The sequence below is a fragment of the Melanerpes formicivorus genome, unplaced genomic scaffold (assembly GCF_026170545.1).
Source record: "Melanerpes formicivorus ecotype bairdi unplaced genomic scaffold, bMelFor1.0.p_v2 SCAF_56, whole genome shotgun sequence".
NCBI classification, from domain to species: domain Eukaryota; kingdom Metazoa; phylum Chordata; class Aves; order Piciformes; family Picidae; genus Melanerpes; species Melanerpes formicivorus.
Genome location: NW_027142408.1, coordinates 3028841 through 3056808, shown reverse-complemented (window position 1 = coordinate 3056808; position 27968 = coordinate 3028841). Strand labels below are relative to the sequence as shown.

The window sequence follows — 27968 nt, the reverse complement described above, 5'->3', positions numbered from 1 at the left end:
TTACAGCACTGGCACTGTAGCTTTAAGAATTTAAAATGCAGTAGTTTCCTACTCTAAAAAAAATGTGTTTGGTTGGGTTTTATCTTCCTGGCTAGCAATAACATTTAGGGAAAAGCAAAGTGTTTTGCTCCATTTCATGAATCAAATACTTTTTGTTGTTGTTGTTGTTAACTTTTCACAGTGTTGGTGGCCATGGAAAGTCTTAACAACTTCTGAATAAAAATAATATGGAAATCATTGAAGAAACTATTAGAGAGGTTCTTCAGAAGTCCTAAGCCTCTCAGCACTTCTGAGGCATTTGGACATTGCTTTTAATATCATGCTTTAACCTTTGCTCAGCTCTGAACTGGTCAGACAGCTGGACTAGATTGTGGTGGGTCCCTTCTAACTGGACCATTCCATTCCAACAGAATCCTAAACAGTTATCCTAAATAACTGGAAATCTTCCAAAGGAAGGCAACAATATATGATCACAAGTATTTTGTTTTCAAGCTACCAAAAAGATTCTGAAAGATTTTCTGACTTCTGGAAGTTGGCACAGAGCTGTGCTCCACTCCTATTCCTATACAGGGGAAACAACACAAGCTAGAAAACCTTCTGTGCTTCATATATTGTCCATTGATATTTCTGATTTAGGCCTCCATAGAAGACCAACCCCTGAGGTTCAGAACTCTACTAAGCCTCTAAGACCTGTCAATATAGTGAACAGAACAGATTAGTACAAGGGATAGAATGAGAAATGGAATCAAGGCAAGTCAGTTTAAACAGAGAAGGAAGTGCCAGAGTTACATCTCAGGGATTCTGATTTGGGTTTTTTTGTTGGGTTTGTGTTTTGGGCTTTTTTTGAGGGGAAAAAATAAAAAATATATAAAAAGAGGAAAAAGAAAGCAGAGAGCTCCCAAGCTGAGGATCCTGCCCCTTACAATGCAGAAAGCTTTTACAAGATTCTGTGGACTCCTTGGGGCAACAAAATGTAGTGAAGCATGCTCTCTGAGCTCCCTCCCTGAAGCTCACAGAAGGCCTTCACAACCACTTAAAGTAACTTGGCGTTGCCTGTAATTGTTCTGTGTTCAGAGCTGACATATAAGCAACCCTAAAAATCAGTCTCACAACAACTGTCTTAAGAATTTGCTCTCTCATATTCATCCAGTCTGTGCCTGTGGGTGCTTACTGTGAGCGAATTTCTCATGCAGTCCTGCTGTCTCTGTGTCACTCTGTCACTTTAGAGTGACATTAGAGTGTTTGGGGGTTTTTTAAAGTTTCTGACCAGTTTAATCTACGTTTTTATAACTCCTACAAATCTTCAAAACTGGTGGCTGGGTAGAAGAGAAAGATACAAACCAAAATCCCTTAATGAGAAAGAAACATTATCAAGATGAAATTTGTGGCTAATCCACGTGTGCACAAGTCCATAGCTGAAACAGCAAACATGGTCTCTTCCCATGTCAAGCTGTCTCAAAACATGAGCAAAATGCAAGATTATTTCAGGAGAGAGTGGAAGAGAAGAAACATGGGAAACTAGGTGTAGAAGTAATGGAAACCAGGTTTGATTAGCACTGCTTTCAAGGAACATCCTGTAGGGCTTTGGTTTCACCATGGCATTGGATCTGTTTTATTAATGAAATGTGTTTCATTTTTCAGACATAACTGACAGGTAGTTGGAGGAACCAGCTCTCAAAAACAAAACACAAAAAAGAGAGACCCACAATTAAAAGCTCAGAAACTGCAAAAAATCCCACATGAAATGCACTACAAAATGTGAGCTCCTAAAAACCTGCACTTTTTGAGTTTAATTACAGTTAACTAAGGCAAGCCTCTCAATCTGTCACCTGGGTTTGTACCTGAGGATTTTAAACAGTAGGAAATGGTCAAAACATCTATCAGTGTAAATACTGATTTTGCCAGTCCTGCATTTCCCCCATCTCAGTATTCTAAAATACTTACACTTGTTCTCAAGCAGCAGTAACACAACAATGCTCCTTCTAATATAGCTCCAGCAGAACAGCGTTTTCCTAGCATAGATAACCAAGCCCACTGCAGTTTACCTACCAAAGCTCTACCCAAAATAAAGGCAGGCAAAGCAGATAGAATGTGACAGTACTGCTCCACTACTAATACTGAGATGTTGGGAACAGAGAAAGAAAGCCAACAAAAGGCCTATGGCTTAAAAGCAGACTAGAAAAGCCAAGGGACATTGAAGCGATTCAGCATCTGCACAAAGGGTAGCAAAAGCACACCAATAAGAGATCAAATTGGGTTTGGCATGTCAATGGAAGCAATAAGCATTTCTGGCATGCTGAAAAGTTACCTGAATTATATGAATATAAGCCTTTATCTGGAAAACAAATATTGAAATGAAGTAGTGTCAGGGTAAAATATATGAATAAATACATGTAACAGGGATGGTCAGACCCTTAAACTGCACTGTAATTGCTGCTGGAGGCTGAGGAATTTGATATTGTAGGCCACATTCATTGAAAACATTAAAACTCAAGCAGCTAGGAGAAATTAAACCACAAAAATGCCAATCACTACCAGATCAACACTTACACTCTGCAAGGTGCAGTGCAAAGTGCAGAGTGTAAGTCCTCAGAGAGGACTAGTTGAGCTATGAAAGTAATTTCCAGCTCAGAAATACAACTGTACACTTAGTATAAGCAAGTGTCTAACTTGTTAACAGCAAAATGTATACTCAGCTAGACATACAAAACAAGCTGGTACCCTGAAAGGTTCTGCTGTTGGCACATCAGCAGGAATTCATTTGCAGAACTCGCCTGAGATGCACCTATAAATTCCAGTTTGCATTTAACAGACTCAGAGGTGATGTTCCAGCCAATCTTCTGTCTCCAGCTAGGTCCTGACTTGGTCAGTGTGTACAAACATGAATACCTTATCTACATACTGTGTTAGCAGTGAATTGAAGAGTCCTGATGCAAGCACGATGCTGAGGTGCTTGCAATAGCTGCTTTATTGTTCGCATTCCTTAACTCTGGCTGGGTGATCTATTTTAGCTTTCCATACAACCATGCCAGTTTCCCTAAACTTGACAGTACAATAACATGCAAACCTCTGGACAGTTAGGGAGATGTTAATTGTCCTTTTGCATTTGTGGGTTTTGCTAATGTGTATTCCACAACACAGCATGAAAAAGCCAGGAAGGCAGAATAACATGGAGAGTATCTTGCCACTGGCAAGACATCATCAATACTTTTATTCCTTAGAGTGCCACAGCTGGCAGACACTGCCTGAAAGAGTGCCAGTCCACAAGGATAGGATATGCTCCAGATGACAAAAATATTACAGAGTCACAGAAAAAAAATAGCAAATTCAATTGCTTACCAAAAGGTGTTGGTAAGAATTCAGTGGATTACTACTGGATACCTTCTGGCAATTCACGCTCTTTGATACATCTGGGCACTAACTATTTTAATATGTAGACCATATTGCTGAAATCTTCTAACACTTACAATTTCTGACTCTCTCTCTTTTCAAACTGGGTTTCTGGATAAACATAATTTTTACTGCCCAGCTCCACAACTCCATCAGACTACATCATTTCAGCATGGATATCAGGAGTCTTTTTCAGCATCGTTCACAGATATGTAGATGTCAGTTTTACTGCATAAATTCTCTAATATTTCTATTTCTGGGTACTAAGCTCTTCCAGTTATGAATTAAATTAAAAACAGTCTGGCTACAAAATGAGGAAAAATGGGACAGGAGGGGTTTTCTGGTTTTCTCCAGCAACATCAGAAAGTCATCAAATGTTCCAAAACCCAAACCATAAATATCAATTAAGACCATTGTGAAATTCTTGATGCAATGAAAACCTATGGACTTTCTGAATTTAACATCTCAAAAGGCCTGTAAGAGGGTGGAGCTTTTTGAAGAGCACATGAATACAAATATCCTGAGATCACAACGTGAGTGGGGACTAAAGAAGCTGTGATTGCTTCTCTGTGGTTGCAATACAGACAGGAAGAAGTCAGAGTAATATTAAACCTCTCTGAAAACATCTTCACCAGAACCATCACACTCTTATGTGACAGTTCACTATGCTTCAACACTCAAAAAAAATACACAGAAAGCAAACCAAAAAACAACCAAGCACTACCTTCAGCCTGAAAAGGGAGTTAGATATCTTTTAGAATCTTTATCAAGTACACCTCACCTGCTGTGGATCAACTGCCTAGCAAGGTTACTCCACCCTGTTGAGTGAGGCATTTCAACAGAGTATTGATTTTCTCACCATCATTACATGACAGAAGAGTAGCTTAATAACGTGAGTCTGTCAAGCAACCAGAGCAACAATTTTTGCAAGTGATCAAATTCCCTTAAACACCTTCAAAATAGGACTTCAAGCATTTTTGTAGTTTAATTCTAGTTTAAAGGTTGTTTGAAACTTTCCAAGCAGCATTAAATTCATCTCTTACATTCATTTCATTAGGGAAAAAAAGGATAATGTTTTGATAGTTTAAGGCTTTTTCAGACACCCCTGTATCATGTTAAATACCTTTAATTAAAGTATTTAATAAACCATAGGTGTACAATAAGCACAATAAATAAATACTAGTGTATAGTGAATACAATACAGATACAGTTCTCCTTATTCAGTGAACAAAATATCGACACATGCAAATAAAGATAACATGCCCAAGGCCTGTGCTCCATGAAAGAAAGGAAAATTGAGGAAGAAGCATGAGGAAGAGGAAGAGGGAAAATAAACAAACAAATAAATGTGCTATCCTGGCTCTCTAGGGTATGATCTCTATGGTATAATCTTTATGATATGTTCATCATTCATATTCTGTGCCACTGCCCATAAAATGCTCCATATTATAATCTGGGGGGAGGGGGAAAGAGGTCACTGATGCATGCTTCCATGAAACCCCACTCAGCAACTAGTGAACAGCATTAGCTAGCTTCTTCAAGTACTACTCAGTGGCATTCATTCCAGGCTGTCACAGACTTACCATACTCACACCAAACTACAAGAAAAGTGCTGAGACAGCAAGATCCTGACTCTGCAGTAGAATGAGATTCCACAGGGTTTACAAGGAAGTCATTGGAAGTGTGAGGTTTAAAAAGTAGGTTTCAGGAGGTAAAGTTTCAGATACATTGGAATTCATTATTATTAAACTTTAATGATCTTGGTACTACCCAGTGCGTCTGCTTGGTGCTACCAAGTGTTCATGCTCTACAAAACAGACTTGAAAACTTTGAATAAAGGAAAGAAGGATGGGATTAACAGTCACAACATTCAGCCTGGTTTTGATGTGATGGTACAAACATAGCACTTTCAAGAAAACAACCCTCAGCACCCCACAATGGCAAAGACCCCTAAAAATGTTTTTCACAAGGAATAAGCAACAGATTTCTTTATTTGGGGATTCATGGATTCATGGAATGGTTTGGGTTGGAAGGGACCTTGACGATCATCTAGTTCCAACTCCCTGCCACGAGTCAGGACACCTCCTACAAGCCCAGGTTGCTCAAGGTCTCATCCAGACTGGCCTTGAACACCTCTGGGGAGGGGGCATCCACAACCTCCCTGGGCAAGCTGCTGCAGTGTCTCCCCACCCTCACCGTAAAAAATTTCTTCCCAATATCCAGTCTAAATCTACAATCTCCTTGCATCCATTCATTTGTCCCTCACATCTATCAGTTGGGTTTTTTTTTGCTAGGCAGATGTGATAATCTTTAGCTTGCTAAAGTCTCAGCATTGCCTCAGAAAATAGAGTCCAGCTTGGGAAAACACACAAAGCTGACAAGAGACAATAAAAACTGTCCCTGTGGTTCAAAACCCTATGCTTATGCAGTGCAATATTTTTCTTTCCATCTGAACGGATAAAATCCAGAAAAGGAATATTAGCTACAGTTTTCTCCACACTGTATGCAGATGGCTTTTGTAGAACACAATTGTACTCTGGATTTGTCTCCACGGTCTAAATACTTATTACTGCAATTTCTTTCCCTCCAGATTTTTTGTATGTGCCTTAAGAATCATGAAACTCATTGAATGGAGTCACTGATGACTTTAATTCTAAAGGCAGCAGAAGTCAGATTCCCATTACAAGAAAGCTGCTGCTTAGTCTATTTTATTGACAATCGTGTTTGTTTTGATTTTTGTAGTGTTCAGCTCTTGAAAAAAAAAATCTGTTTGATTCACCAAGTTGGACTTCTGCTGATTTCCTTGCTACAATCGCTCAGAGCTTGTTTTCATCAGTGTTTATATGACATATATTTACTGTTTTTCCCTTATTGACATTCATGAGTTGTACAGGTCAGGGGACTGGGCAAGAGAAAGTGGCTGGCTCAGATCAATCTGTAACACAACATAAAGCCCACTCAAAGATTCTGAGAAATAAATATAGGTGGAAACTAAGCTACTGGCTCTGAAAGCTGGTTCCCACAAAAATTACATATGGGGCTCTGTGGGAGGCTTGCATTTTCCTACTGGCTCTCTGTAAATATAGGAGCTCAGTATTCAGGGCTGACAATCTGCTCTTCCTTGGGAGTGCTAAAATTCAGCATTATTAAAACGAGAACAGAAGTAAGGCATAAGTGTAGGTGGTTCTTTTAAACTACCTTCAGAGAGTAACCTTTAAATATTGTCTTCAAATAGCTGTATTTATAGCTACTTGGCAATCATGAAGATAAGAAAGCGTAGATGTGTATTCATACAAAGAACAAACCACCTTGCAATTCAAACTTATCTCCCTTCTTATTTCTCACACCAACAATATTGGGGGGGAAGCTATAAGCTGCTTCGTATTGTGCTCACTGATTCTATACAAAGGCATTACAGGAGTGAACAAGAGGTGGGAGGACTGCACTGTGCAGATTGTTCAGCCCCAGAAATTTAAATCAACCTGCTCTGTAACAGCACAAAAAGTGCACCCTGAGGGACAGCAGGGTTAGACTGGATCTTAGGAAGAAGTTCTCCTGTACAAGGGTGATGAGACTCTGGAATAAGATGCCCAGTGAGGTTGTGGATGCCTCCTCGCTGGGGGTGCTGAAGGCCAGGTAGGATGAAGCCTTGGGAAGCCAAATCTAGTTGAGAGGTGCCCCTGCCCATAGTGGGGAGGTCAGAGGAGATGATCTCTAAGGTCCCTTCCAACCTAAGCCATTCTCTGATTCCGTTCTGTGTGATTTGAAAAAGCTAGACAAACTTGCTAGACATTCCTTGTCTTCATCTGGAGACTTTCCCAGCCTTGTAGAGTGAGTGACAGTGAATAACATCTTCTCTTTCCTCATATGCAAGAGTTGTTATTGAAGAATGCAAAAAGAGCTTCAGACTCAGGAAAGTAAGTAGCAGATCTGGAATTCTCTGTGTCATTAATATACTATAAATGTTTTAATTAGTGAAGGCAGTTGTAAGATGTGCTGTCTGCCCTTCACCATTCCCCTGGTGATGAGGTTTAGGCTGGGATGGGCTTTTTGGAGGCCATCTGGTGCAACACCTGTTTCAGGCTTGGACAAGTTACTTTTCATTGCTTATGGCCTTGTCCAGTTGAGCCCTGGGTATCTCTAATAAGATTCCACCATCTCTCTGGACAGCAAAAAACGTTTTTATTTCCATTTAGGAGGTGTGATATCAATTAAAAAAAGGGGGGAAAGGTATGTTAAATTTCTTAAGGGATTCTGCTTTCCTCGCAGAATTCTGACCAGATGCTACATTTCCATTTGGATGCCTTTCCAGTCCCCCAAAAGGGGAGATTTTAATTCCAAGAGACCTTATTCTGTCCATGCAAAACTATGTGTTTGAACTGAAACTTATTCATTAAATAGAAGGCTTCAAGTGCATCTATTTCCCTGGACACTGGAGAAAATCCTTCTTTGTGGGATTTCAGTCTCAGTATGGATGCAAACAGCATAATTTATTGTAGGAGCATGTGAATCCTCCAGCAACCACAGTGGAGATCTGACACTGCTTATTTGGCTGAACCTCAAGCTGTCAAAATATCACTCTAGTTACAGTCAAGCAAACTATCTTCATTGAAAAGCAGATCTTAGTGTTTCACCAAGCCAACACTGACAAGCCCTTCCCTCTCCATTTGCAGACACACAGATAAGATTGTGCAGTTGAGCACAGTGTTAGGATTAGCATGAACATTAAAAAAAAACCCAACTTACCTCCTACTTGCACATTCTGATTCAGTAGCACTATACAGATCTTTAGGCAAGGAATCTTTCCCAGAATAAAGCAGTTACTGCTTTATTCATTCCTAATGGCTGTTATGTATTGCACAGACAGGAACTGCTATAAACCTGTTTGCAAGACTATCTCCTGAAACCCAGCATTTCACAAACTTCACATGCAAAGAGGCACTGAAGTGTTCACCTGGTCTGTAAAAGGAACTTTATGTGGAGAACTTAACTTCCTAACGTGCTACAAAAGCATTTTAAAACTTTACTTCAACAGTCATGGTCCTTGAGAGTACTGATGAGCACCAACCTGAAACAGAACTCCTCACCTGTTCACTACCATCTCTTCCCTCCTTTTGTACACAGGCAAAATCTTACGGCTTTGAGGTTAGTCAGTGTAACTCTGGTAGTGTGCCTATCACAGAACATTATGATATGGAGCATTTTAATCCTTCTCACCAACCAGTGCACAGATACAGGAACTGTGGGCTACGTGGAATAGTTACAGATAAATCCACACAAGACATGAAATATCCATATCCCAGACCCAGGTGGTGGTGTGGGTGAGCTTGGGTGTCACATATGCCCAAAGGCACATGTAACATGGGCAAACTCACATACAAAGGCCCAAAGGGAAAAAATAATCAGAAATAGATTTGGATCTGTTTCATTTGGGGAGTATTTTTTGCTGTGTCATAGAATCATAAAATGGTTTAGGTTGGAAGGGACCTCAGAGATCATCTACTCCAACCTCCCTGCCACAGTCAACTGGTATTTTATAAAGTTAATTCAATGAAGGACAGCTTTAAATCACTGACAGTCCTGACCAGTTAAGCTAGAGGAAGAGGGAAATATTAAGGAAAAATACTGTCAACCTTTGCTGTCTTACACTTATTTATCTATTTTTATATGGTGTGCTGTATATACTCCATTTTAAAAACATCTACTGCTAACATGAAACTACTGAGGACCAAGAATAGCAAATTCTAGAGAACACAACTTTAAAAAGAAATTCTATTTGTGAATGCAGCCACTTAAAATATAACAAATCAAGGCAACAGGCCGTGGTATTAGTTTAGCTACACAGGATGGTACATACAGGTCACTTTCCTTTCAAGAAGCAGGCTGGTCTGAAGAAAAAAGTCCTACACATTTACTTCTGGTTAAGTAATGAGATTATGAACATAATACTGAAGATAGGACATCAAGTTAAAAACAGCAGGCTGCGAAATAGCAAGAGAATTTGCTCAAGCTCAGGATCTCAACTAGGTAACCTCATAAAAAACCTTGGTGTACTTTACCATGTTCAGTATTACCACTTGCAGCACATCAGACTCCGATCACCAACCCTAAGCTAATTCATAACAGCTACAAACAAGAACACAAATTCTGTCAGCTTCCTATCCACAGGAATTTAATATCCCCTACACATTAATTCAAAGGAATTATGCAGAGTGTGCAAAACTAACAACCTACTTTGTAACCTCCGCGTGGGACTCTCGCCGTGGAGCTGTCTGCGTGGCAAATACGGTGAGGGATGGGGAAGTGGCAATGAAGAGACATCATGGGTTTGAAGTTTGTACCAGTGAGGTTCATCATCTAGTAATGCTGTCTCTAACTCAATAAGAATCTGAAAAAAGAAAAAGAAATGGTTCAAGGTAGGAAAGCATTGGATAACAGAATAGTTTAAAACAGGTATGTTCATAACATTTTGTTCTCTTATTCCCTTCTTGTTAGAGACTTTGAAGGTTTGCATCTTGCATTTGACACGAAAGGAGTTGCAGTGCACTCTACAACACTAAATACAGCAAAAATCTTTACAAAACAAACAAACAAACTCACTCTTCATTGCCTGTTGGCAACCCTTGCAGCATTCAAACACCTTGTAGCAAGTCAGCAACACATCAATGATTTGGAAAGCCAACTACAGATAACGTGCACTTTAATGAGCAATTCTAAAAGAAAGGGGGAAACTAGTGCTTAGTAGGTCAAGAGAGGTTCTCCTGCCCCTCTGCTCTGGTGAGGCTCCATCTCAAATATTGTGCCCAGCTCTGGGTCCCTCACTGTAAGGACGACCTCAGGGAACAGAATGAAAGAGTCCAGCACAGAGCCACAAAAGTGATTGAGGGAGTGGAGCATCTTCCTTATGAGGAGAGACTGAGGGAGCTGAGGGCTCTGCAGCTTAGAGAGAAGGAGACTTAGATCAACAAGGTTGGAAAAGACCTCAAAGATCACCAAGTCCAACCTGTCACCCAAGACCTCATGACTACTAGACCATGGTGACAAGCACCATGTCCAATCCCCTCCTGAACACCTCCAGGGATGGTGACTCCACCACCTCCCTGGGCAGCACATTCCAATGGCTAACAACTCTCTCTGGGAAGAACTTCCTTCTTACCTCGAGGCTAAAACTCCCCTGGTGCAGCTTGAGACTCTGTCCTCTTCATGTTTATCAATATGTGAAAGGTGAGTGCCAAGCAGATGGTGCCAGGCTCTGCTGGGTGATGCCCAATGACAGCACAAGGGGCAATGGCAGAAGCTGAGGTGTAGGAAGTTCTGTGTGAACGTGAGGGAAAGTTTTTCCAGTGTGAGGATGACAGAGCCCTGGAACAGGCTGCCATGGGGGGTTGTGGAGTCTCCCTCTCTGGAAACATTCAAAACCTGCCTGAATGTGTTCCTTTGTGATCTGGTATGGGTGCTCCTGCTCTGCCAGGGGGGTTGGACTGGATGCTCTTTTGAGGTCCCTTCCAACCCCTAACATTCCATGATTCTGTTGATCCTGTGAACTATGTGTGTTCTGCTACTCAAAGGAACATACGCAGTCAGAATCTCATCAGTACTACAGGATAAGTGTGAGGTCACCGTTTGTTCACAGCCAAGAGGAACAAGGACAAACACAACCATTTAAAACAGAGTTATCATTTTTTCCATGACTGTGTGAGCAGCTACCAGTAATTGTTTACCTCTCCTAAAAATTCACTTTCTTCCTCTCGAACTCGTGCTTGGTCCCAAAGAGTAATTTCTAACATTCGTTCTCTGAACTCTCTCCGATGAACTGGAGAATAAATGAAGGTCTGATTCCACTTCGGTTCCAATGTCTTCTTCACTGTTTTTGTTCTTCTCTTATTTTTATCACTGCAAAAAAACCCCACAATTCAATATTAAAAATGTTCAAAAGGCCATTATATTGCAGTAAGTGCAGCACAGAAAAAAGGACTTTTTAAATCATAAGTACATTTTGAAGCATATGAGTGCTGGAATTTGTCAGGACTAGTCCTTTGTGTTGAAGTGAAGGTCAGCACACCCATTGAGGATAATTCATCACTTCATATTAAAAGCTAAAGTTAGGCAATGTCAAGTTCCTGTGCCAATTCCAATTTTAAGAAGTTACCTGAAAAGCAGAACTTTAAAAAAAACACAATGTTTCCTTTGGAGAGAGCATTTTATAAAGCAAAATGCACTTCTGTAAATGGGGTTTCCATGAGGCACAGTCTGAGAAAGAAGAGATTTCAGACAGACCAAGGAGCTGGCTCACTCAAGCTTCCAGTCCTACCCTTAGACTGGCCCACATGAAGTAGTGCTCAGGGAGCTGCAAGCAGTGCAGGGCCTTCCCCTTCGTGTTTTCCTGACTAAGAAGCCCTGAGAATGAGTTACATGTCCTTTTCCAGAAACACTGGAAGGAAAAGTGTTCTCCAAAGAGCTCCCAAAATCCTTTGGGTAACCCCAAAGGACCGCCAAAGCTAGGGCCGACTGTCTGTATCAGAGCACAGCAAGGTCTCTGTGCAAGGCTGCCATGAAACTCCCAGCGCTGGCTCCAGGGTTTTGTTGAAAGCAAGCTGTTTTGCAGACTCTTTCAGCTTCAAAGAATGAATATTTTCTGATGGAACCAGGTTTTGCTGGCAAACACCCACGCTCCTACTGAGAATACTGACGGAGAGTTCTCACAACAACGCTTCATTTCGAAGCTGCTGATCGCTGCGTAACGCAGCTCCGCTACCCATTTATGTGGATCTTTTAATCTGGCAATGCAGACCCTGCCCATTTGCTAATAATTCCAAAGGTAATATCATTACTGCATTTTTTTTTCTACCACACAAGGTACATATTGCTGCTTACTTAGCCTTTACCTCTAGGGAACAGAAAATGAATTTGCATATCAGGAATCATATTTTTAGGGAGGCTGTTAAAGCAAGTGATGTAATTGTTGCTATTATATCAAAGATTGGTCACTCTTTGAGAGCTTAAAGCAGTTACATTGGACAAGCTTTCCCAAGGACATTTGTTTAACCAAAGAGAGTTCACTATCTGCATCATATTCAATGCTTGACTTATGCAAGTGTTGTTTACCACTAGCATGTTTCCTTCCACTACACAAGATACATATTGTTGCTTACTTAGCTTTTACCTCTAAGGAAAGAAAAAGGAATTTGCACATTAGGAAAAAGAAGAAAAATAAATAAATGCAACCAATTCAATGAGACAAAGTACTGATTGTTTACAAATTACAGAAAGCACAGGCAACAATTAAAGGGTCTGAATACTCTACAGAAATGGGAAACCCCAGAAGAGCTTGATAAAGGGAGTAACTAATTAAGTGTTTTCCTTCTATGTATTTTTAGATATTAAAGCTTACATTGTGAAGCATTCTGACTTTTTGTCAGCTTTATTAATCTTGAAAAAGCAAGTAAGGGAATTTAAGCAGACCTGATTCTCGGTTGAGCACAGCTTCAGCATCTCTAAACACACTCCATTTGAATAAACTGAGAATCAGGTATTGGTGATGGCAAGACAATCCATCCAAAAACCTCTTTGCCATTAATGATACATCAAACTAGGCAGTCACAGAAAATTTTCCTGTCAGCATATGGTATACAATGAAGGTGGGAAAGCAGTGTCCTCCAAATGACTGAATAGCTTTAATTCCTGCTGAAGTCAATTGGTTCTGGAGATGGTTCACATCTTCCCAGTTTAGGAAAAGCAAAGGATGCAAAAATATAAACTGCAAAAATACATCCTGTTCCATAGATTCGACACTCCTCTGGTCAGGTCAATCTTTTATATACTGTGTCAGGTTAAATCTTTGATTTATTTGTTGGATACAGTGGAAAATAAATGTAAACATATTCAGCCACTCACACAATCTGAGGCAATAACAATGAAATAAAAGAAAAACATCCAGTGGGGAGCACACTACTCCCTTTGCTGTTCTTACCACCACCTAAATCAAAATGGCAGAAAATCATGGACTGAGAAATGAAGGCACTCTTCAGGAAGGCTGCCTACCACAGTTCAAGTTTCCGTAAGCACATTTATAAAGCCAGTCCAGATTGATATAGGCCCTGTGCTTTAGGGGAACTTTTCAAGGTGCACCTCAGAAATCTCAAGAGTCCCTTCAGCCTTAACTCACTGATACTGTGATATGAAATCTGTGGGTTTCAGATGCCAGACATGTTTCTGCTTTCTTGTGTAAAGTTGAGGCAAACCAAACTGCTGGACAGATCAGTCCAGAAATCTGTGAGCCTAACTTTGCAGCATTTCCTTTGCACTGGACAGGAGTCACTGTCATAGGAAATAAAGGCATGACAGAACACTAACATTCTTTGCAAATAGCAGATCCCCATGCAACCACACAGGTTTGCCTTCCAGTTTTGCATTCATTATTTAACAAATTATCCAGTGAAAGTGAGCTTGAGTTTAGTGTTCAAAGACACATTGCTGTCACATGGCATGATCAATAAGGGAACTCCAAGCTGTGTAAGACTTTTCCGTATATGTATGACAGGTAAAGTCAGCTGTGTGTGCCACATGAGGATTAAGACCAATTCTTATTCAAACATTCCTTGTCCTTGTGTTCCTCCTACCTTCTGTCTGGAAGAAAGTAAATTTTAACATAAGGATTCCTTGGCCTCCCATCTTCCCTTGAAGGAAGATCCTTTGCTCCCAATATTGTCACTATTAACTGATGACCAACCTTGTCATACCACAGCTTTATCTGTAATGAGAAAACATTAATTAGGGAACTCATTTCTACAACAAAGTAGCAGATTCATCTTTAATTAACTTTTTTTTTCCATAAACTTCTCTATATATTGGTTACTTAACCAGAAAAGCTCACATTCTGTTTTGTATTGATAAAAAAGCACAAAAATATTACATTAACACTATCATAGCTTTGGCATGTACCAGAGGTTAGTCTTTTTTAAACACCCTGTACAAGAAGTACATTATTTCATATTAATTGTTTTTCAGATGGTGCTCTGGTTAGGATTATTTTCTCTTGCCAGTGATATTGTATTTCTTGTATTTACTGAGGTGTGTTGTTCACATCTATATATCTCCATTTCTAAGTAGTTTATGCACAATGGATTAATTAATTTTTCATGTCCTGTTGTGCTGGAAAGACTGTTAGATAAAGCCATAAGTATTTCAGATCTCTCAGTGTTACTCAAGATGCAGAGACTCGTGCTTAAAGTCATACAAGTCCTCCAGAAATTGTAAGAGAGGGAGGCTCAGTAGTCCAACCCTCTTCACAGTCCAACTCAGCAACAACGTGGCAGTAACTGCTGTTGCTCATCTGCAAATCTTGTTAATCAGCCTGAGACTTGGTCTGCTCTGCTTTTTTACTACAGCCTTTAGAACCTGCTCTTAGCTTTTTCAGTTTGAATACTATAGGTGCAGATATGTTATTCAAGGGGAGGATATACCTACTTTAGAGCAGTCACTGTGGAAGGGACAAATGCTGCAGTTCAGTTATATCACAAGTAGAAAGATTTGCATCAGCTGTATGAAACCAAAGCAAAGCTTGGATGACCTCTGCAGTGCAAGCCAATGTCCCTCACACTAAATGCATCTGTCTACAGGCTTCCTTGGGAATCCCTGGGCAAAGACCAAATATGACTAGTCCCACATCCCAAGCAGGGAAGAACTGGAGACTATCATCCTCATTCACTTTTTGGGGGGAAAAACTATCCTTACTTAAGCAGGATGAAATGTATTTGTGATCTAGACACTACCACAAACTGAGTGCAGGTGAGATAAAACTAGACATAGGTACCAAAACCAGAAGCAGAATTACACATTCATATTCAGCCTAAATATTTCTTCCCTGTATTTGTTTCAGACTGAATTTTTTACAGCCAGAATGTTTGGAGAATGACTCTAAGAAAAAAGATTAAATCATGTGACACTGTTTGGAGATGCTCTAATAGCTGTGTTTTGGAACAAGAACCTTCTACTGTTCTCATTGTGCTCGGAAAATAACTGGGAAAACTTGTACATCGTGGGCATATTTTGCCTATAATTCCCTGCATTTGGCTTGTTACAGGAAAGGTGGAGGTAGAAATATGACAAGAAGGCTCTCTCTTTCCCATGTTCACACTGCTAGCACTCCAGTATACAGCACAGGCATCTGTAACCCAGGAAGCCATTTGACTGGTATGCAAAGAGAAGAAAGAAAGGAACCGGGAGTGAAGGAATGGACAAAGAACCCCATGGAGGGGAGGATGGGAGTGCACTCTCATGGGGTAAGAGGAAAGAAGAAAGGACAAATCAGTAAAGGACACAGGATGCTGCTTAGTGAAACACAGGAAGACTGGAGCCACTAATGTCAGGGTCCACAGAAGAAAAGAGGGACAAAACCAGACTGAATGAGAGAAATGGAATGAGACGATAAAAAAACCAAACAGCCAGGCGGTATCTGGTGCAAAATATGTTGTGCAGAGAGACTGGGAGTAAAAATAACGCTCTAACAGGAAGTCAAGGCAGGAAATTGGAAAGGAAAATGACAAACAAGGAGTTAGACTACATACTGATTAGGAAAAATTAGTTTGGGAGTAAAACTAATCTAATTATGACTCTCCTGTGCATAAGTAGTATTAGGATATTGGGATGGGATGGTATTTTCTTACAAGAAACCTTTCTGTTCACAAAGACAGAAATGACAGCTATATAAGACAGCTAGGTACAGTTCAAGAGCACTGGATTCCACCCTTTCCTCTTTTCCAGTGTTTTTCTGTATTGAGGGGTGAATCCCTTAAAACATTTCTAAAGATATCCACAAACTGCACACTCCTCGTTTTCCAGGAGCCTGGCATGGGACCCAGGAGCCTGATTTGTAGCACTAAGCATTGGAACAGAGGTCTGAAGTGTGTATTATGCCTGGACAGAACATGGCTGTCTCAGACTCTGATCATAGTTTCTCAGTTCTTAATCAATAAATGCAGGACAATCCTACCATAGAAAACTACATATGTTTTCTGTCCTAAAATAAACCTAGGATACCACACATATAACAGGAATGTTGATGAGGAAGCTCTTTTGTTCCTTTCATAGCTTTGTTGAATTGTATGCAAGAAAGGTTCCTAAGATCAAAAGGCAAAGAACTTTGAATTATTCAAGCTGCAGGGTGAAAGAGCCACAAGAATGTAAAGGTGTGTTGCTCAGCACTGAAAGACTTAAGAGGCTGAGTCACAGAGCAGAATCTACAAACCCTCCATTCAACACTTTTTACATAGGCACAAACAGCATCCTATCAAGGTTAGAACAACTAAGAAACAGCAGTGATGCAATCCTGATCTATAAGAAGGAAAGGAAAAGCTATAATTATAACACAACATACACACAGGAAGACCATGCTGGCTGTTGCTGATGTGGAGGCTAACACCTGCAAAAAACTTCTTGGGTAGGACATTGTCTATGTAGACAATTTAGGATGTAGACACTTAAAAATTTACTTCAAAAGGAATACAATCTGAACTGCTTCTAAAGATCTTTCCACTTAGTGCGGAGGTCCTGGTAACTTCCTTGCCACACACTCATGCCCATTCCCTCCTTCAGCAGATGTGCAGCTAACTGGACTAAACACCTGCAGTAACCTACATCCAGGCAAACAGGCACCTAAATTCAATGCATCCTGAAACCATGAGATGCCACTTCACTCTGCTCTGGTAAGACCTCCCCTTCAGCACTGCATCCAACTCTGGTGCCCTCAAGACAAGAAGAACATGGACCTGATAGAGCAGGTCCAGAGGAGGGCCATGAAAATGACCATAAGGCTGGAGCACCTCTCCTATGAGGACGGGCTGAGGGAGCTGCGGTTGTTCAGCCTGGAGAAGAAAAGACTCTGGTGAAACCTAAGAGTGGCCAGTACCTGAAGGGCACCTACAAGAAGGCTGGAGAGGGACTGTTTGCAAAGCCTGCAGTGATTGTGGGGTGTCCCTGCCCATGGCAGGGGGGTTGGAACTAGATGATCCTTGTGGTCCCTTCCAACCCTGACTGATACTATGATAGGATGAGGGGCAATGGCTTGAAATTGGAGAAGTGTAGAGTTAGATTAGATGTTAAGAACAAGTTCTGCATCATGAGGGTGATGGAACACTGGAACAGGTTGGCCAGGGAAGCAGTTGAGGCCCCAACCCTGGAAATATTCAAGGTGAGGCTCAAGAGGGCTCTGAGCAACCTGATCTAATGGAGGAACCCTGCTCAATGCAGCGGAGTTGGACCTGTAGAGGTCCCTTCCAACCCAAACCACCTGCTGTATTCCTTGAAACAGGCTGCCAAGAATACCTGCCATGCAGAGTGCAAGAAATGTGAATTCTTCCGCAGTCAGGAGAACAGAGATCAACAGCTTCACAAGCTTCTCTCTTTTAATGGAACGGTCTAAACCAAGATCAATACACATGCTGGGTAGCAGGTCTGGAATCTGCTGCACCGAAATTAAGCTTTCTTTGCCATCACCACACACTTATATTCCCAGACACACAGTTGGGATGAGACTCAGCTTCAGCTGAAACTCTCTACTCCAGAGAAGAAAGGAATGTAGCTTGATGATAAAGGCACTTTTCTGACAGGGCTTAAACCACAGATGTCTTATTTCTGGAATAAACCTCCTACACACAGAACAGTTTATAAAAGCTGACTTCTGGTGCTGCATTCCTGAGGATGCAGCTATGTTAGGTGCTCTGCAGCCCCAGAAGAAGATGTCTTCCTCTGGATAACCAATATGCCCTCTGGAGTATTCTGCTTCAAATAGAGTTAATGGGGATAGATGTCCTTTATTTGCAGGAGATCACCACAGATATTGAGGTACTTCTTTCTTTCAACTGCACAAGTCTAAGCTCTTCCCCAACACATCTCAGACTTATCTGAAACTAGAATGCTAAATTACATAAATTAAGGCCATAAATTCAGTTCACTAGATTTCATCTTCTCCCATCTCATCTTAAGTAGACAGTTCATTCAGAGCACTGATTGAAGTCATAGTTATGGAGAAGCAGCAATCATGTAATCAGGACCTATACTCTAATGCATATGCATAAGGGAAATCAGATAAAATCCAGGTTATTTTAATGCTGTCACTTCCTACATTTCTGTCTCACAAATGCTGGACTGGTGGCTTAAATACACAATTCCAACATGGGTCTGTGTGCAGCACAGACAGGCACAGCACATCTGAAGGGATAACCTTAGATCCAAATGCAGAGAATATTAGAAGTTTTTAATTCTGTGCCACAGAAGTTCTTTATTTGTTATACATGGATTGCTTCACAAATCTCATGGGAAGGAAAGAAAAGTCATGCTAGTGGAGAGTCTGCCTGTGTGCAGCTTGACTTCCATCACTACAGCCCTATTCAACTGGGTTTGAGAGACAGCTGGCCAGGGATTTTGTTGTTCTGGTTAGGATTTTTCATGTAACATAACAGCTGCCTGCTAGTGGAATATTCTGAAACTGAGACACTACTTTTCTTTCTTGCCCTGTTTTCAAAAGCCAGCAGTTAAACCCTGCTGCTAACAAAGAAAATAACATTTAACAACCTGTTTATTTTTTAAAATGCTTACAACCATCATTTTATTTGGCTTGGAGCTTATGCAGATGCAGAAACTGCCCTGAAGTGGTAAAGCCTTTCGTGTGGCTGAGCTTTGGATGTTGTTTAAACATACCTTTAACAAATCCTGACTACTGAGGGGTGCTTAAACTATTATTGCTCTCTGATATGCTGGGGAAGGGGAACCCAAACCCACCAAAACCCAATCAGTTGATCAAACAAACAAAAACACTACAAGAAAAGGCTGCCAAGTTGAAGAGCTTCTAGGGTACAAAGGCCAGAAAATTATGGAGGTATTTACGTTGCCATAATCCAGATTTCTCTTAAAAATGTCTTTGTCAGTGGTTTCATCTTAATTTCACTAATGCCATGTAGATGATGCATATAGTTTTGTACACAATCAAATGTACCAGTGCTCTGCATGAAAGCAAAAAGGATGCCTGAAACTTCTGAGGGCAGAGAAACCCCAGTGGTATCATGGCAAAAGGAGGCTCCACCATGTAAACAAGAGATACTGTAGGGAAAACACAAATTTCAGAACAGCTCATCCTGTGCCAAGAGATCACAAAGCTTCCCTCTATAAGTTAGAAAACTGCTGGTGTGCTACACAAAGCTAAAAGCTGAGGGAAAAGCACAGTCTCCCAGGTACTGTAGAACTGATAATAGTTCAGAAGGGTGCAGAGCAGGGAAAGAAGCAGCTTTCCTTCCCAATAAAATAATAATGCTGGGAGTTCATCATTCAATGATATAAGAAGGTAGAAAATTAATGGAATGACATGGAAAGAGTGTGGGAGAGGAATCTGTGTCAGAATCTGGGGCATTTATCCCCAGGATCAGTTTCAGACTAACAAGAAGATGCAAGCAAGAATAAAGAGGTGCATTTCCTCTTGAGAGCAAGGAAACAAATAAGCATCAACAGTATGTTTGGAGATGCTCATTCCTGTAGGGAATTCTACAGACACAGCTATACCACAGCCATAGCACAGCCCACAATGTAATGCATACTTCCTGACCACCATAAACGACTCAGAGCTCTGAGCTAGGTAATTTCTCATGCCAAAAAGTAACTAGAGTTCTGCCCTGCTGCTCAACTCCTGACACCCCTGTTTAAAGATCACTGGAGATATTCTGCTTTTCTCTACAGCTTGCATGGTAAACATATCTTAAAGTAATCTACTATCACTACTAAAAGTGAGCAAGAGGGGGACTTTTTTGTTTCAGTCTAGCTGTAAAGGTATTTCCAGGGTCATCAGTTTAAGTTCTTCAGGAACTCATCACAAACATTCTGTTTAACTTTGGCTGTTACTGAGCTCTGCAAAAGACTGTTAGAGATTTCCACAATAACTGCAGACACATTAGGCAGGAACAAAACGGGGCCTAAAGACCCACTTGGGTCTAAAGAGAATCTTCATCTACAGCGTAATCCAATCAGAGGTGAGAGAGTAAGGCTCCCACTCTTTCACCTCTTGCTGGATATTCTCCCTTAAGCATTACACTTGTTTCATTTCCTCAAATTTCTTCCAAACATTTGATAAAGCTCAGGGTATTTTTCATTGGAGGACATCAGTTGAAGTAGAACTGACAGCTTTTATGTCTCTTTATTTTAGATAATGTGATTAAAATAAGGAACTCCTTAACGTTGCCTCTACACTACAGCACTTCCTAAAGCATGCAGATATTTCCTTTTTTAATTGAAAAACTGACCATCATATGCTTGCTTAATTTATTTTGTACATTATCTACAAAGAAAACAAGTATTAAAAGACTACTTACGTCATGTACAGTATTTACCTTAAAGACCTACTTAACTTGGGATTGAATTTGTATCCCTCTCTGATTTCATTACCATGAACAGAAACAAACTTCCTTAAACATGTGCTAAAGGATGTTTTAAACTTTTGATACAAAGCCAGTTTATGTCAGATATAATATAATATAATATAATATAATATAATATAATATAATATAATATAATATAATATAATATAATATAATATAATATAATAAATATGTTTAATATAATATATGTTTAATATAATATAATGTTTACTATAGTATATTATGTTTAATACAGTATAATACATTTAATATAATATGTTTAATATAATATAATGCAATATGATGTCATATAATGTAATATTATATTATCTTATACTATAATAATATGTTAAGTTCAAACAGTATTACCAAAACACTGGGTTTTTAATCTCAATTTTTATTGTGAATTTACATGTAAAGCCAGACTACTTCCAGGAGATAACATTGTGGGGAAAAAAGAAATTAAACCATTAACCTGGTGCTTATTCAAATAGGAGCCATAACCAAACCATTTCCTGCAGTCTGATTTAGACTTTCTTTATAAAAGGATAAGATAGGTGTGATCTTTTTTTCCCCACATGAAATTTAGTCTGCTCATTCTAACCATTAAGATCACCCTTTACATCTTGCCTTGAGAAACTGATCAAAGAAGATAAACATTTACACAGCTCCCAGAGCAAAGATTAACATCTCCATCAAGATATTTTGTAAGGAAAGCAGGTAATATTCTACTGACAAAAAAGCCAAACTGAAAACCATGCAGCAAAGCCAGGTAAGCATTGTATATTATTAGTAAAAAACCTACTTTTGCATTAATCTACAGTACCTCAGGAGCTTCCTAATGAAAAAAGGCAAACAATTTGTACCTAAACAGAAGGCCAAAGCTAAACAAATTCAGTATCACAATGGGATGATTCTCCTCTTTATTATTTATTTAAACAGAGTTTGGGTTATTCTGATGTACTTTGAAAATGAAACAAACTGAGTTTCATACGTAAGCAATTTGTTTGTTAAACAAGGTACAAATGTTTTGCCTGTCTTCTACTCATGGCTACTATTACTTGGAAAATGCAAAAAAAAAAGGGGTGTGTTAAGTAATGATAATGAAGGATTTAAAGAGACATTTGCCTTAATACAATGGCCACGGCATTGTTGCCTAAACAGCACACACATTTTGGGGAGGGGGTGGGGGTGCATCGCCACCACCGCTACTGAGATCTGCGTGAATTTAACATTGGGTAATCAGCCAACAGAAGTTAAGTTGTCTCTTTAAATTTGTTATTGCGTATTTTAACCCCCATGCAGAACTCGGCAAGCTGCTCACACAACGACATGGAACTTGTTGACATGGCTTAAAGCAACACACTAAAACCATGGGAAAACGGACTACAACAAAACGTTTTCCTACTGTGCATTTTCCATAACAAACAAAAGAAAAAGAAAACCACAACTGGAGTTTCTCTCAGGCAGACGAAGTCTTTACCTGAACCCTAGGAACAAAAGGCGTTGTTCTTCTACTAAGGCTTTGGCTCTGGTAAGCAAAATTAAAGAAAAAGCAATAAAACAAAACCAAAAAGGACAACACGCTGGAAACTAAAAGACCAAAAGTAAAAACAAAGACACACAACTATTACTTTAAACACAGCTTAACACCAATGACATATTCATCTAACACAAAGTATTTTAATGCAATGCATAAATTAAAGCTGAAAATCTGTTATCAAATCGCATCAAAACCCTGTGATGGAAATTCTGTCCTCAGGGAAGTCAGGAGTAATTTTGCCACCGATTCCCCAGGAGCAAGGATTTCACTTTGCAGGTCCACAGAAAACATTTACAGTAGATTTAGAAATAACAGTAACAACAGGAGCAGGTCAGCAAAGTGTGATTTGAAAAGTGGGGTAGGAAAGATAAGTTCAGCTGGATCATCTCTTCCAGGAAGATGTTAGGTGTACAGTCAGAGTCAGAAACAAGTACAGTTCACACACCGATGGCTTGGGTTGTTTCTAAAGCAAGGAGAAGGTTTTCTCTTTTCTGCAGCTTTAAGAGGCATTTCTGTTAAAAGCCCTCCCAAAGACTTTAAAAACAATTCAAAGGAAATTAGTGCTAGCTGATATGAAGGCAAAATCGAGGGATGTCAATTCTCTAGCAGTCAGGACAGAACTTACTTTTGGTATACACAGAGGACCCTCGCATGAAATGGGATCGAGAGCATTCAGCAATCTTAGTAGTTGCTGGTAAGTGGGGGAACAGCAGCATGGGAGTAGGTCACAACAACCACAGCAATCTGACAGACTGGAATCTTAATCATCTCTCTGCTCAGTTTTCCTGAGGTTATTGATCTATGTCAAAGCAATGGAAGGAGGCTACCCCTGGGTATTCACTTCTGTAAGAAATCTACCCCAAGTATGATGATAAGCAGCGTGATGATGCACCTGCCAGCCTCCTTACTTAGCATGCATGGATGCTGCAGGAATCTGTTCCATCAAATGTGTGAAGTAATCTGTTCTCACAGCAAAGCAAGATGGTAGATAAGAAAATTTGACAGTCTGGGTTTAGTCTAATGTGCTCTTGTGCTCTGCAAGGTGCAGCAGCTGCACGCTGCCCCCCATTCCACACCGGCAGTGCTGCAGAGCCCAACGTGTAGGGGGTGCCAGAATGGGCCCTACTCAAGTACAGTAACTGTAGAACTTCAGCTTGCTTCTGCACTGTTGCAAGTGAAATACAGATATTCCAGAATATCACAGTCCTGCATGGGATAGATATCTGCCACCATGCACCAAGAACCCTGGCCTGCCATATTCGGCCTTGGAGAATGGAAAGCAATAAGCACATTGCTTTGATGCTACAGCAACAGCAGTTTATTTCTGCTGAGGTAGAAATGGCAAGAAGGAAAATATGAAAGGGGCAAGGGGAGAACATCTCACACGTGATGTCGTCCCCTCAATTTGCTGACATATTATGGCCTTCACAATGTACAATATCTGCTAAGATGCCAGACATTACAATAATTGATACACCTGTATTTTACTGCTTTAGCAAATATGCATGGAAAAATCTGTTGAAGTGGCTCTGTGGTTCAGCTGTACAAGGAAATAGATTGGTGTTATAAATCAGATCCCTTTTCTGTTAAAATTTCCATCAGGACAAAATTGAAATATTATCATTGCATATCTGTATTCATTTACATCATCTAGTCATGTCAGCAGTCTCTAACCTAACTGTTGCAAAAGCATTCCAAGTTCATGCAGTACTGAAAAAGCAGCCAGAATGCAGTAATGAAGAGCAGTGACACACAAACAGTGCTGACTTTTGAATAGTTATATTAAAGGAATAACAAAGCAGTGAAAAACAGAAAGCAGACAAAGCAAATGATAATAAACCAATAGTTGCAGTAGCAGTCAGGTACTCCCTGAAAGAATGATGTGGGTCAATAATGACATAAACTGCACAGAATACAGATAAATTATTTACATAGCTTAGTAAATTATGACACACAACAGTTTTTACCATAGCTGCACATAATTTGCTCAGTTAAGTAAGTATTTGGGCAGGATAATTATCAATGGAAAGATCCTTTCCTAGCTATGTGAGATAGTTTGTTTCATAGGAAATCCTATTAGCCAGCTTTGGAGTGTCACTGTAACCTCAACAGAAGAAAACATCTACACAGAGCAAAGCCAACACAGAGGAAAACACACAACACTGCACAGACAAAGACACCCCTGCATAATAGAGAGGCATTGCTACAGCTGAACTGCCTAAAGCCATACTGAACCCAGAGAAATACATTCCCAAACACTCTTACCATAAACCCCCTTGAAGAATATCTAGCACTGTCTGGATAAGGACATCCAAGTATTTATTCAAATACTTGAGACCTCTGCCCCAGCTGGGGCTAGCTCCACTTCTGCCCACAGTTCCTGTAGTTCATTGCCTATTAACCACAGCTGCCTAAACACCAAGCTGTCAGGACTGCATGGGATTGTCCAAAAGCAGAGAGAACACAGAAAAAACTTCCAAATCTTGCCCATCATCCGTTCCCCCAGATTCATCTCACCTGTCTGAATTCAGCCACCATTACCCAGCATGGCAATTGGCCTGCCACTTCCACAAGTAACAATATCCTGCCCCCAGCCCCTGGCAGGGCTCTGCAGTTATTCTCTTGCCTAGGCACTCAGCATAAAGAGCACATTCCCAACTACATTCAGAATTTGGTGTTTCCTTCCATCTCCTTCTTATTCAGCTATCTGGAATGCACAAGTGTATCACCATCTCCAGCATGGAAAACCAAAACACTGAATCTGGTCCATTTTGTAGTGTTCAGACTGAAAAAACCCGCCAAATTTTAACTTGAGGAGATAACTGGAATTGATCTTTTTCCTATTACTTCACCTTTGTTAAAGGTCCCAAACCAGAAAATTTCATATTCTGCTCTAATTCTTAACAAAATCTCCAACTCTACAGCATAGTTTTGGGGGTTTGGGCTTTTTCCCACACCCCACCCCCCACCCCCCCCCCACTAACTCTTCCAAAGTTTCAAAACTCTCTACAGTTATCAAATGAGAACCCAGCATTTTAAGAAGTGAGTAAAAATCTATTCATTGTCCTGCCTTCAAGAAGCACAAACACCTGAATTTGACAACCTGTGACTTTTCAAACTGACTTAAAATACCAGCTCAAAAAGAAACTGCAGCTATTTAGTAGATGGGAAAGCACTGTCCCTGTAGAGTGCTTCCATTCTTTTAAAGTCCTGTTTCTCTAAAAGTGTGCCCAGTTAGGTTCCACACTGCTACCTATGAGACATTGGAGACAAGCACCCCTCCTTGCAAAGCAAAACCTTCATCAGTGCTAGCCTCCCAAAGACTTGAGCCAACAGCAGCCGGAGGCTGGTGATTAACCCTGAACAGAGCTATTTCCTGTTCTTTAGCTGGTGAGGTAAGATAGGCATCCAACTTTTCAACCTATCCACTAAAGTTTGCTGTTGAGAGAGTGGGACTTCAGTTTAGAGAGTTACTGAGCATTTCCGACTTCAGTGCCATGCAGCTGGAGCTGTGTGCTCTCCAATACCAGCCGGTCTCTGAAGGAAACAAGGATGTTGTGTAGTAGGGAGTATTGTATATAACTGCAAACAGCATATAAGGGAGTACAAAGAGGAGAAGCAGGAAAGATCTTTAAATGTCTCCAGACGTTATTTGTTTATCCTGAGGTGGAAAGAAATGCAATGAAGGCATTTATATCTCGAAGCAAAAATAGAGGTGATCCCTTCTTGAGTTAAACGCTGAATTTATATGCTCTTCTGAGAGAGAAAATCTTGTGAATTCTCTTAGTCTTAGTAGACTAGAATGTACCTCCTGATCTCCTGATAAAAGTCTTATGCACCACAAACTGCAGTGTCCTAGCAAACCCCAAATCAACGGGCTTACTGCCTTTGCTGTAAGATCCTAATCATCAACTCCTGAGGATTTTGCTTCTGAAGTTTAGAAAGTGAGAAAGTTATGTCTGTGTGGTTCCTCTTTGTACCATCATTCCTCAGCCCCTGTGCACTGGATGTCAGAGCAACTAACTCTGCATCTTGAATGTCATGCTGGGAGCTAGGAACCAACAATTTTCCCCATTGAGCCAAATGAGATGCAGCCAAAAGAGATTTCTTTTTTCCCCTGTTTCATCTCTCAACAAGTTTTGCTCTCTTGGAAAACTACATTGGAACTACATTGGATTTTAGAAGCCTCGGTCTGTATATTTTGACAGTTCCTGTTCATGTTGCCTTACCATTATACAGTCAAGATTTCTAGTTGTCCATTTGCCCAAAGGATTGACTCTTTCAAAGTAGTTAAGTACCATAGCTATAGAATATTAAAAATTATATATTGTGGTGTGTGGTCTGATAGGCAAAACAAATCATGTCCCATGCACTGCGAGATGGAGCCAATATTGCTGCTCAAGGGACAAAAATGCTCCTTCCCCTCCTCTACCGATATCATAAACTCTTTCTGTGAGCCCTACAAACATTCTGCTTAGATTGTATGCATATTTTTATGGCAGGCTCATTACCTTAACACAGACAAAAAAATATCTATGTCACATTCTCAAACTTATTTAACACCACTTTGCCACTTCTCCCATTCCTTTTTCTTCTCCTTTTCAATGTCACCAGGCCACAACTGAGCACTTCTGAGAAAAATCACACTTTGGTGTTGTAAATGACAGAGAAAGGTGTAAAAAAACCCAAGCTCTTCAGCTTAGTAGATAAAATGACCCTTTCAAAGAAAAACATTGTGTAATGAACTTTGTTGTTAATGAGAGTGAAGAAGGAAAGCGAATAAAACGCTGGTGCAAAGAATCCAACATACGGAAGCAATCAAAAGGATGTCTGGGGGGAGGTGCATATGAGAGCTAGTGAAATGTGAAAGAAGAAATAAGTAATAGCCATGTCCAGCCTAGGGGGAAGAAACTGATCAACTGCACAGGTAAGAGTTGAAAAACACCCAACAGAATAAGCATGACTGGAGGCCAAGATTAGACCTTTCTGAAAAATTAACTCCAGCAGCCTATCTTATACATACAGAGCTATATTTATCCACTGACTAATTCAACACATAGAAAACATTCCAAAAGCTAATAAAATAGAATGTTCTTATGAAACTATGGCCCTCTCTACACTGAGATATAAAGCATTAACAACAACAAAGTAAATTAATCTAACAAGACATTTGTGTTAGAGGTCACTTGCCCTCTGCAGTGAGAGTCGTACATGCTGCAAACACACAACATTAATATCAATGAAATGTTTACATACTGAAAGTTGTCCAGACAAGAACTGTGGAACATCCCTTAGCATGCCAGGACTCATAGGAGAAGTCACTGAAATAGAAGGTCGGTCCATTTTTTGAGATTCAAATGAACTAGAACCTGTAAGTATACATAAAAATGGCTCATCAATAGTAGGATTTGTGCACTCTGCCCAATGCTCTTCAAACAATAATTAAAGAAAAACCCCAAATCATAGAAATATTACCAAACATAAAACAGAGTTGTGGAAAGCTGGAATTTTTTCATCTCTTTACAATTACCAAATAATGATACTCAGTCTTTTGGTGCTAACATCAGGAGGCAAACAAAAGCTTGTCATTTTATAAATGCAAGCAGTTTATTCAAGTGTTTCTGACTGTGGCAGTA

The 27968-nt window shown here is 40.1% G+C and overlaps 1 protein-coding gene across 49 annotated transcripts in view; it reads right to left on the bottom strand.

Moving 5' to 3' along the window:
• RIMS2 (regulating synaptic membrane exocytosis 2) overlaps positions 1 to 27968 on the bottom strand; it is a 378604-nt gene that overhangs the window by 148011 nt on the left and 202625 nt on the right. For 28 of the 49 annotated variants that reach the window (XM_068161226.1, XM_068161209.1, XM_068161210.1 and 25 more), the window contains 6 exons: positions 27589 to 27701; positions 22273 to 22320; positions 14010 to 14140; positions 11112 to 11283; positions 9625 to 9778; positions 2309 to 2335 (listed from right to left, as the gene is read on the bottom strand). In XM_068161226.1, coding sequence (XP_068017327.1) covers positions 2309 to 2335; positions 9625 to 9778; positions 11112 to 11283; positions 14010 to 14140; positions 22273 to 22320; positions 27589 to 27701 — 645 coding nt within the window. The remainder of the gene's footprint in view (positions 1 to 2308; positions 2336 to 9624; positions 9779 to 11111; positions 11284 to 14009; positions 14141 to 22272; positions 22321 to 27588; positions 27702 to 27968) is intronic. The other 21 variants (XM_068161220.1, XM_068161232.1, XM_068161230.1 and 18 more) reach the window with 3 other exon arrangements.